We start from the raw sequence: 12,795 nt of genomic DNA on the forward strand, positions 1-12,795 counted from the left end.
AAAAGTATAATGGTTGCTTTATTTCATGCATCAATTGTAAACAAAAATATCAGGTGAGTGACACAGGCACCTTGGAGCCTCTAGTTTTCATATCTTGCCTACTATCTTGAAAACTATAACCGATACATAGAAACTTTAAATAGCACAAATGATCAGCTAGACAAGATCTACAAATAAGCCAAATTACCGAAAACATCAGTTGACTCGTTATTGGAGTTATGCCATTTAATGACAATTTCTAACATTTTTCTGTATTTTTTGCCTTTTACCTTGAATACTATTACATGTATAGATAAATAGAAAATGGAAAAAAGGAAAAATGATCAGCAGGATAAGATATACAAATATGTCAGCATGACTGAAATTGTCAGTTACCTCTTAATAGAGTTATTCCTCTTTAATGATGATCTTTTACTAATGAGTGACCATTGTTGAAGATGCAGACCAGGTGAGCGACACGGGCTCTTTAGAGCCTCTAGTTATATTGTATTGTCAGAAGATTTTTGAGTTTACAGTTTCTCTAAAAACAGTACTGTTGATATCATAATGGTAGTTCCATGATGTATACATGGTTATGTGTAGAAATCTTTCATTCTAATTCATACAGCACAGAGTTCCTTTGTATTCTTTAAGACTTTCCTGGATGTAGAGTAAACATGTGTTATTTTAATGTATATAGGAAATTTTATTTCGAAGACAAGTGCCTGTGTCAGACACAGCCTTGTACTCAAGTAGAAATCAGTAAAGATGCTTGCATTTCAGGTAGTGAACTATAAACTGTGTTCTTATGGAGTTTTATGTTTGGTCAGTGTGGTGGTAGCTAACCTGTAAGCTATAATAAGTATTATAATGATATAATCATAGAAAATAAATGAATAACAGAGAGTGATATATATGTTTCTATTTACAGTTAAGTTACAAGGAGGCAAGTATATAGCACACCAACCTGATAACAGAATATCAGTGATCCCTGAAAGAAACCATTTAACATGTGATTTGAAAATACAGTTTGATGTCTCATTTATAGATAATGTGGTATATTGGCAGAGATTAATTGTAACAATAAATCTTAAAGGTTATTTTTCAAGTATTTGTAGAATATATAGTTTTCATATTTATGATATTTAAGCTTGTTAAGTAAAAAAGAAGCCAGATGATTTTGAACTGATAAATACATCTCATTTAATTTGGCTTTACTTATCTACTGCTGAATGTGCCTTTTAAAGTATGAATATGTAACTATATTAAATATCACAAAGTATTGCTAATGTCAACATTAGAGGCTAATTGTTTTGCTGTAAAATGTGAACTTTTTTGTTTATCAATGAAAACCTTCCATCTACTGTCCAAACCATTTTATATATTTTTATTTCTTATTTGAATCAGTTAAAATAAAGAATACAATAAGACTTAGGCAGATGTCCAATTTTGAAAAAAAATGCTGAGATAATCATGGATCAAAAGGTATATAAATATTGACCTTTTTGTATGGTTTTTCCATTGTTAAATTCTTGGATTTGTTTTACAGATGAATGTCTAATTAGATTGGTTGAAAACAGATCCTTACCTCCTTTTAGATCGAAACAAGTTTTTGAACAACTTACACAGAGCTGTAGAGGTAAATGATTCTTTTAAAAATTCAAGATAATAATGTGTGTAATTAGCAAAATGTCTTCTCAATATTCACTATGATTTGAAAAAAAAACCTTAGACTTTTAGACAAAAAAAAAATTGAACACAAAAAAAGGTGATACCATACCAGCCAACCTCTTAAACCTTCAATGAGGGAGATCTCTCCCTCAGCTATGACAGCTGAGGGAGAGATTTTGCACAAGCTACATTTTCAAGCTAAATATATGACCTGCACACGATATACAACTACAAAACACTAATACATACTTTTTTATTAGTTGTATTGGCTTTGAACTAGCTTTCAGTAACTGCGAGTACTCTAAGATCTGTACTTTGTGTCTTTTGTGTTTTTGTTAAGGTTTTTTGTGCTTTGTATCGATCTGATGAGTGAAGCCCTTTTCAACTGATTTTTATACGCCTGTCAAAGATGGGATGTATTATGGTATACAAATGTCCATTTGTCTGTCCGTTTGTCCGTGAACACTTCGTACGATAACTCAAATTGGCTTTAACCAATTCTCATATAAATTGAATGTAACATTAGAATTGAATGAAGAAAGCTCCATTTCGTTTTTTTTTATTTTTGGTTTGGTCATTCCAGAGTTACGGAACTTTGACCCTTAGATTTAAGAAAGTTTTTCACAATCCTTGCACTGACTCCAGTATTCCTGATTTGATTCCCTCCAAACTTTACATTATTTTGGGGATTGATAAAAGAAAGCTCCCTGGTGAATTTGTTTTATTTTCCTGTTTGTAATTTCTGAGTTCTGGAACTTTAATTGTTACATTTAAGGCAATTTATTTAAAAATTGCACACTTACTCCAGTATTCCTTGATTGATTTCCTTCAAACCTTACATTATTGTAGGGATTTATGAAAGGAAGCTACCTTTGGATTTTTAAAAATTTTTCTGTGTGTCGCTCTTGAGTTATGGGTCTTTAATTATCAGATTTTGTTGAATTTTTCACATACTTTACTATAACTTGAGTTTGCTTGGATGGATTGAGTGGACACTTTACATAATTGTTTGAATTGGTGATCATAAAAAACTGTTTGATTTAAAAAACAGTATCCCCAGGCATGTTTTTCTACAGAGCCATGTTATATGCTTATGATTAAATGCTTTCAAAATATCCAATTTTATTCTTGCACGATTTCAATATGCACAATAAGGGCTTGTTCTGAAAAAATTTCATATCTACATCTTCTGTGAAATGACATCTCCAATTATAACCAAACTTTGTACATGTAGGAATGATAAGTAGAAGGTCTGTTACAAACAAATGTTCAATTGGTTCCATTCCGATGAAAAATATGACTGCCAGAGGACATCTTTAATTTTGATTGGCCAATTTTCTAAAAGCTTTTTTGGAACTACAGGCTAAATATAAGGCTAAATATAAGGAGAGGTTTGACATTTAACTTTCTACAAATGATCCTGAATTAATGTTGATTGATTTGCAAACATTGCAACATTGCCCAGGTGGATCATATTGAAATTGTTAGGTCAATTTGAACCAACCTTGAAAGGAACTCATAGCTGGTCTGTCTTTTGCTATGTTTTGAATTCTTACAATGGTATTGTCAGAATATTTTTGAATATGCAGTCTCTCTAGAAGTTTGAACTGGTAAATATAATGCTAGATCCAAGATTGGTAAGACTGGTTTCTGAGAATAGTATGCATTTTATCTGTTATAAAGTATCTGACAAAGAACCAGTTTTAAATTATCGATCGCAAGTAAACATGTCAAATTAATATTTGTTTTTATCTTCTTTTCTTGTTTTTTGTTTATTACTTTGATCATCAAAGTTGGATTTAATATATTTTCTTACTTGTCCCATCGGACAAGCTTGATATGGCTTTTACTTGTCCGACCTTTCTTTCCTCTGGTACTGGACAATTGGATAAGCATTATTGTCGAGCCCTGGGATTAGGACATTTTCTAAATTCTTCGAAAAATCTAGGAGAAATGTCTTTAAAAATAAGGAATTGATGATTTGAAGACTCTTTATAAATTGATGTTGTTTGGATTGCAAACATGCTGACATTAGTGACACATAATTACCAGTTTATTGTCCAAAGCTAATTACAATAAGGAAAACTGAATGAAATTTCTTTAAAAGTATTTTAAACACTGACATAGTGTGCTTTTGACTAAATTGCAAGCAGTTTGATATATGAATGTACATTTATTTCAAATCCCATTAACATTATAACAAATAGTAAGGTCATATTTGAACATTTATTGCAAAAGATGATAATTTGGAGTATTTATCATTATCAATGTTATTAACCCACACACTGTAAATCTCATTAACCAACAGCTTCACCTCAATATTTCTCATGAAGGAAGAATACTATTTTTTTTTACAATTCTTTATAACCATTGTATTTTATCTTAATATCTTTTTTTACAAAAGTTAATAATGGGGATACCAATATTGGTGCTGATGAAGTATCACATGTGGTAAAGAAAACCTATGGTGAAAGAAACAATAAAGGTATGTGTCACCAAGGTCCAGAGCACTGTTAGATAAGGGGGAGCTAACTCGTATGTGCTGGAACCAAGGGACAGGGGGTCAGTCTATCGCTAGACTTAATGTTCTGATAGGCATATAGCTAAAATGCAAGGAAGGTTTTTCATAATTTAATAAACGATAACAATTTAGATGAATGATGATAACAATCAATTATTAAACAATGCCAAATAATAATAATCAAATTAAAGTACAAAGTATCAAATCTAAATATAAAATCCAAAGTAAAACTATTTCTCCTTACAATGTAAAATGTAAAATAAATGCCAAAACTACTAAATCATAAAATGAACTTAATCTCAAAATCAAAATGTAAAAGTCTCAAAAATGAAAGATTCGCAAAAGTATTTTCCAAAGTTAAATTATGAGTCAGAGATAAATTTTGTCTCAACACTAAACCATCAACTGGTAGACTGGTAGACAGTCTTGTAGGTCCAGTATCATGACGTGAGTAGTGAGAGGTTACGGTTCCGAAACACTGACTGCTTTCTTAAAAATTATCAAAAGATAAAAGGTGAGTCAAAGATAAATTTTTGTCTCAACACTACAAATGTTTAGAATCGTGTTTAGCTTAGAAATAAGTGTTTTATTTCTAAACACTTTCATTTTTAAACACATTAAAAGTGTTTAAATTCAAGTCATGTTTAGATATTATGTGCTTACTGAGAAATGTGTTTAGAAATTAAACACAGTCCTAAACACTTTTAGATCTAAACATGTAACACAAGTGTTTAATTTCTAAGCATGACTTTTACAGTGTAGAAATACATTATTTGTATTGCATCACTCCTAAAATAATGTCCAGTGTCAAATATTACACATCGATGACCACTGAGATGTTCAACTGATTCAACAGAAAATTAAGCTTAGACTAGGATCAAATGCAATTCATTACGATACAATTTAAACCAATATTTATATTGCTAAAAACATTCAGTCGAGGAAAAGACACAGGTGACATTGATATGCATTGATTTGTTCTAGCCTGATACGGCGAGCGCATGTCGACAAAAACAAAAGGTCATGTTTACAACAGAACAGTTATTGGGAAAATTGACCTATGTTCCAACTTTACTCGTAAATATCAATCTCTAATGAACATGTTGGGTTGTTGAACAGAATGTAGGACAGAAAGTCACAAAACAAAAAGTCACAATTCAGTTTCTGAGACTATTTTCTTTGAATAAGAAAATACTTGTTTAAAAAAAAAAAATTTGTATTTGTCTTGAACTATTGTATACATAAACCAACTCTGTAAACAAATGTATTAAATGATCAAATAATTGTTTAGAAAACAAACTTTCAAAGTGGCTTGGTACCTAAACAGCTTCGTGGAGCTAAGAAATATTATATCATTGCATGATTAAAATTTAATAAATGTTCATTTATCAAGGCTAATGAACAATTTCATAAACTGTAAAAAGTATATACTTAATAAAAGGTAATTTTACAAGATCTTTCTCTTACATACTTAAACTTGGCACTCATACCACATCTTCTTATATCTATTAAACAATTGTCAACAAATTATTTGTGACTTTTTGTCCTGTGACTTCTTGTCCGCTTACTGTTAAGAATTGGACCTCCCCAACCCAGTACCTCCCTTACTCATGGAGAGAAATCTGTCTGGACTACCAATGCTAAATGTTAGAGAGAATAATAAGTACATCAGTCATTCTCAATTTTATATTTATTGCTTAAAAACAAAACTGTTTTAAATGTTGAATTTAAGGAATGCTGATTACAAAAATTAAATCTTTTTCTTTTGCTTTCCATTGATATCATCCTGAATATCATGTAATATTGTTTGCTGAACATTCAATGATCATAGCCAAGCATATGATCTTCGGAATGCAATCTATAGAAGAAAAAAAAACTTTTTTAAATCATGTACATTGGAAATCACGAATCGTGTGTCGTGTTCGACCTATATAATTTATATAAAATAGTTAAAATTGACTATCAATATATTTTTTTTTTGCAACTTCGTAACTCTATATGCGTGTTTTTGCCACTTTGCTTAGAAAGATTAACATAATTATCTTAATTATCTTTCAATAACATTTCCTTATTCAATTTACTACTCGTCTACCATAAAAAAAAAAATTATTGTTTCATTTTTGCCACTTTTTTTAAGTTCTTGGTAGATAATGTATGTCCTTTATGATCTCTCAGGTAAATATCAAAAATGAGTCCAAAGTTTTCACGGTTGTGAATTAAGGATTAGTTACTTTATGGAAAACTTATTTCCTTGGATGGTAGTACACACTTGTATTTTTTCCTTTAAAGTTAGTCTGTCTGTTTAATAATTTACAGTTTTAAGGAGAATTCTTCGTCTTTTGAAATAGATAAAGAATAAAATGAAAATGTGCTTTTGATTGCATTCAGGCAGAGAGAAATATGTTTTGTTTTTTTTCAAATAATTGCAGTAGATTTTTAGTACGTATATAAAACTATTCTTAATCTCTTCCAATTTACAAATATAATTTGGTGGTGTTTTTTCTGCACATGGTAGATGAAACTTGTATGATCTAACTTTTTCAGAGGTCTGTGAAATCTTGAAATACGTCGTTCCCGGAAATCACAAGTCGCTATATAGAATTCTTGTAAATTTTAGAAACGTGTAGTACGCTCATATTTTATACTTTTCTGTTAAAAAAGAAAGTGTAAAAATAAGAAGGGGGAAAGGGGAGGGTTGTTACACGAACATGTTCTTCACAATTTAATGTTGAACGAAAAGTGACTATCTAACATTTTATTTTCAAATATCGAATGCACAATCAAATCTCTAGCTTATTCACGCTTGCAGTAATTTTTTTATTGACAGGTTTCTGTTGGCATTTGATTGGACATCAGTTTAATGTAGGCGTGACAATCTATCACATTTATCCAATCAGCTGTCTTATTAAACAAACCTGTGGGCACCGTCCACATAGTTTTAGTTTTTTTTTATAATGAATTGATCATCAAAAGGATGTTGTTGCTATTGTGGGCCAGGGACTTTCTATACTAATGAAAAAGTCCCTGTGTGGGCTTGTCAGATAAAAAATAGACAACGCTTATATTTAAGAATAAAAAAGTGATGAAAAAGAAATATATCTATACATTGGATGGACATTTAGACTAATTCACTAGCTGTGATATACAGACGAAGAAATAACGCCGAGTGTAGGGAGGGAAAAAATTGATGATTTTAATTATGCTTAAAATGATATATTTTCCAATCAAAGGGGAAACGTACGCTAAGTCGGCCCCTGAATCCGCCACTGACCTAGCAAATTACGACATATTTAAACAATTAACAACCTTGTAAAAAAATTTGTATTCCTTAAACTGGGAATATTTTATGATATTTTGTGGACAATGTATATCTTAAATCAGTGTTTAAAAGTCATATCAGATAAAAAAAAATAATTGTAATTTCTGTAAAAAAAAAACGTATTTTTGAATCACGAAATAATAGTAGTCGGATTTGGATTAGTTTTGTGCTCAATGGAATTTATTAAGACTTTTTAAAATATCTATTCCTTTATAGTCAGTAATATTTTGAGATCGAATTTAATGAGGTTCATATATAAGTATGTGCCAAAACAGAAAAAAAAATATAAGTTGCAAATCAACAAGACTTCGTTTGGATGTGACATGTCTTTAAAATTAATACAGTTGAAATATTGTGGGAGGAGGGATGAAATTAAAGACTGAGAAGTGAAACTTTTTTCTGTTAACTATGTACCATAAATTTAGGTACATCTCTCAACAATTAATCTTCCTCTGAGTATATTCATGACTGGAGGGGGGGGGGGGGGGGGGGAGAGAATAGCAATAGATCTATACTCATGCAAATAATCCTTTCATTTATGAATTCTTATAAACTGGCTTAAAAGTAATCAAACTGAACTCAAACTATAGGACATGTAGGATATACTTCAATTTGACAGCAACCAAACGACAAAAACACCAAAGGTAAATCAAGAGGGCACTTTTAGTCTTCAACAAGAAACAGGTGTCTACACGAAATGTCAAGGTCTAAATCGTCATGAGTTTATATAAATAGTGAATACAATAAACAAAAACAATTCATTATTTTACACATATTCGAAGGTTCGAAATAATCACTTCTACAAATTGCTGTTAAATGAAAGGTTTGATGATGGAAGTTTTTAACAATCTTGACTGGCTATACAGCCCTCACTCGGTCGGCTAGTGAAAGATTTAATGCAATTTTACAAATATTTATACCTGCCTCTGTAAATTCGGTACGTCTAAAAACTGCTCAGGACCTCCTGAGTGCACTCATGCCATAAAAAGTGCACTCAGGACATGTAAAAGATGTATTAGTGAGCGTTAAGGTTATGCATTGGATAGATAATTTAATTTTTGATCTTATATTTTTTGTTTTGATAAAATCAATTCAATATTTGAGCAGTTATTTAAGTTTTTATACGCTCGTTTAAGGGACGTATTATGGTATACTGTTGTCCGTCTGTCTGTCCGTCTGTTCGTCTGTCCGTCCATCCGTCCGTCCGTCCGTCATCAACATGTCGGACATTAACTCACAAGCGCTTTAACAAATTTGCATAAAACTTTGTTGAATTGTTTATATCTATTGACATGATCTCCCTTTCGTTTTTTTTAAATATGAGATTTTACGTTTCCGATTTATGGGGTTTTATTCATTAAAATAAGGGGGTTTTTCCAGTTTTCAGACAAAAACTCACAAATGCTTTCAGCAGTTCTTATAAAACTTTGGTGAATTGTTTATATCTATTGATGTAAGCTCCCTTTAGAATTTTATAAATTTTATATTTTACATTTCTGAGTTATGGGGTTTTATTCATTAAAAAAGGGGGGATTTTCCAGTTTTCGGACAATAACTCAAAAATGCTGTCAGCAATTCTCTTGAAACTTTGATGAATTGTTTATATCTATTGATGTAAGCTCCCTTTTGATTTTCATAAATTTCTAATATGATATTGAGAATTAATTGAACTTTATTTGTTTATAGTCTGACAACAGATTTACTTTGTATTTCGCTACAGCACAGTGTATTGCACAACAGCAAGAAATCTTTGATTGAATATAAATTCAATTCATATAACCAATTTCAAGTTCTTTGACTACATTTATTCAGAAACCTGTAATATGTCAAATATTTAATTACAATCCAAATTCAGACCTGTATCAAGCTTGAATATTGTGTCCATTTTTGCCCCAACTGTACAGGGTTGGACCTCTGCGGGCGTATCCAGCTGCGCTCAGCGAAGCAGTTTATTATCGGCAGGCACCGTTATTTGGGACTAGTTATGCACAACCGATGATCATATTCAATACCAATTATCGTGTTGATTAGGTCGTTTGATCTTTAATAATTAGGTGTGTCACTGTGATTAGTGATGGTTTGCGAGGGAGCGCTTTTTCATAGGACATTTGCGCTTCAATTCATAGGACATTTGCACTTTTTAATATGGACATTTGCGCTTTTTGTATAGGACATTTGCGATTTTACAATATTTTCTTTATGGATAAAAGTTAAACAGTAATTCCATTGCAAATTCGTGTTTAAGTCATTTAATAGCACATTGATATAGTTATATATACCTAAAAGTAAACATTACTAAGTTTAGTTATCACATACATTAAATTTGTTTGTAAAAAAGTCTGAATTTTTATGCTTGAAAGAGACCCACAAAATACCACCAAAGGATGCGTCTAACACTCCAATATAAAACATTTTGTAATGAGATTTTTTAACCAAAAATACTACCCCACCAGAACCAGTCTTGGCATTTCTATGTAAATAGTTTTCGTTAACTAACGACAAATATAAGTTGAATTTATTTACGTAACTCATTAAAATTACAGGTAAATGGCTATAGATAAAAAGCGCAAATGTCCGGTCAATCAACTACAGGTGTATCAAAATTTAAAGCGCAAATGTCCATATTGTTTGGAGCGCAAATGTCCTATCGTGTTACAGTTAAAAAGCGCAAACGTCCAGTGCCCGTGTTGTTAATAAACACATACAAGTAAACTCGGTAAACAAACATGAAAAAAGGTTCCTATGAAAAATAATAAACATACATATTGTTTTTGCAAAAATGCTAAATAAACTTTTCGTTTTGTTTCAACTTTGTAATAATTGGATCCAATTGAGAAATCTTCACAAAGTCTGAAAATTCATTCCATTGAAAATTGTAAAAAATTGTAGATTGAATTAATTACAAAATATGGCGTCCTTAGTGATCAAAACCCCGTTTTAACAGCGTTTGTCTACTTTCGCATATTACGGAACATTCTATAAAACATAATGAAACTCGTTGTCAATATCACCAGAATTACATAAAGTATCAATACATCTAGTATAAATAGAATGTTCTCTCTGATTATTTTGCCATCTACCAATTTCAATAGAAATGTTTGTGTTCAAGTTCTATTTCTACAAAAAGAATCACTATTTTGTTATACAGAAAACCAAAGTAGGCTTTGCAAGTTAGACTGTTTTTACATAGTCTTTAATCGTTTCCCCCCTTTTTTTCTTGAAACTCCTGATAGAGTTGAACATTATTAATAGACAGCTTACATACAAATTTTCTTTTTAAAAAAATATTCGCAATTAAAACTCATTCTTGTCCAGGAATACATTTCTTGAGCGAGTGAAATTTTGAAATAATCATTTTTTTATCTTAATTACGATAGGCTATTTGTGAAAAAAAAATACGATCTAATTTCAAATTTTATTCATTCCCCCATTTAAAATTAACTAGTTCTTGTCCAGTTATAAATCCCTCGAAAGAATTTGAAAAGGGAAATAAAATTTGAAGAAGGAATTTCTCATCAATATTTCCCCTTAATTTTGATGAATCAATATTTTGTTTTGTATTGTAATTTATCGTAGGACATGTAGAAAAATATGTCCGTTCGGAACAAATCTTAATTTAAGTAGCTTGATGCATACGGGCCCAGTATTAAAAGCTTTGAAGGAATTGAGATAAATTCTGAAAAATGAATCTATCTTCTGCGTAATCAAAATTGATTTTTTCGTAAAGCATTTTCGTATCACACTCCGTGCGTGCTGTGTAATACGAGAAATATGTCTACATGCAAGAAATAAATAACAGACAAAGATCATAAGAGAAAGTGTATTAAAATGTATTGAAAGTGTTTTTTTTTTAAATCTTCATAATCGTAAAAAACACACAACACATAAAGTAAATTTAATAACATGAAACAATTCCGAAACAACTTAAAAATATCGTATAACGTGTTTAATCTAATTCAAAACACTGTTAATTATTAAGAACTACTAATGTAAAAGACTTGTGCAACTTAGGAAAATATATATTTAGAGCACTGAAGCTCAGAAATGACTGTTTTCAGTAAGTTGATTTGTAATTCATTTGTTTCATATATTTTCTTTTTATACGACCGCAAAAAAATTTTGCGGTCGTATATTGGTATGTCGTTGGCGTCGTCGTCGTTGTCGTCGTCGTCCGAAGACACATTGGTTTTCGCACTCTAACTTTAGTTTAAGTGAATGGATCTCTATGAAATTTTACCATAAGGTTCAATACCACAAAAGGAAGGTTGGGATTGATTTTTGGGGGTTATGGTACCAACAGTTAAGGAATTGGGGGCCAAAAAGGGGCCAAAAATAAGCATTTTTGTAACTTCCAGACATAACTTGTGTGTTAGTGTATGGATCTCTCTGACATTGTACCACAAGGTTCCATATCACACAGGGAATGCTGGGATTGATTTTGGGGGTAATTGCTTCAAAATATTAGGAATTAGGGGCCAAAAAAGGGGCAAAAAACAAGCATTTTTCTAGTTTCATGATAATAACTTGTGTGTAAGTGTATTGATCTTTCTGAAATTGTACTACAAGGTTCCATATCACAAAGGGAAAGCTGGAATTGAGTTTGGGGGTAATTGCCCAAAACGTTTAGGAATAAGGGGCCAAAAAGGGGCCAAAAATAAGCATTTTTCTAGTTTCCAGACAATAACTTGTGTTCAAGTGTATGGATCTCTCTGAAATTGTACTGCAAGGTACCATACCACAAAGGGAAGGCTGGGATTGAGTTTGGGGGTGATGAGTTATAAGGGGGTTCAAAAAATTTGGGGGGGGGGATTTTTTTTTTTTTCCTTTTTTTTCTTTTTTTCCTTTTTTTTTCTTTTAAAATTTTCCATTTTAAGTTGGTTATTTCTGTTTTATATTTAAAAGCAAATAATAATGATATGGTAGGAGATACACACCAAACAGGATGTGTAAATTATTATATAATAAGTATTGTGCAATAGCAAGAAATTTTCAATTGCACAGTATTGCACAATAGCAAGAAATCTTCAATTGCACAGTATTGCGCAATAGCAAGAAATCTTCAATTGCACAGTATTGCGCAAAAGCAAGAAATATCCAATAGCACAATATTGCGCAATAGCAAGAAATTGTCAATTGTACAGTATTGCGCAATAGCAAGAAATATTTAATTGCACAGTATTGTGCAAAAGAAGATACTTTGTATAAATTGCTTATTTCTTGACCAATTTCAATGGGGTTTTATTCTTGAATTCTTGTGGTTCTTTAATATGCTGATTCTAACCGTGTATTTAGTTTTTGGATTTTG

General features: G+C 31.1%; 1 protein-coding gene across 1 annotated transcript in view; it reads left to right on the forward strand.

The window, feature by feature from the left end:
* The window catches only part of LOC127701867 (uncharacterized), a 159,237-nt gene that overhangs the window by 30,030 nt on the left and 116,412 nt on the right, over window positions 1–12,795 (forward strand). The window contains exons 8-10 of the mRNA XM_052205840.1: window positions 911–1,075; window positions 1,529–1,618; window positions 4,055–4,135. Of these exons, the coding sequence (XP_052061800.1) occupies window positions 911–1,075; window positions 1,529–1,618; window positions 4,055–4,135 (336 nt within the window). The remainder of the gene's footprint in view (window positions 1–910; window positions 1,076–1,528; window positions 1,619–4,054; window positions 4,136–12,795) is intronic.

The sequence above is a fragment of the Mytilus californianus genome, unplaced genomic scaffold (assembly GCF_021869535.1).
Source record: "Mytilus californianus isolate M0D057914Y unplaced genomic scaffold, xbMytCali1.0.p SCAF_5, whole genome shotgun sequence".
NCBI lineage: Eukaryota > Metazoa > Mollusca > Bivalvia > Mytilida > Mytilidae > Mytilus > Mytilus californianus.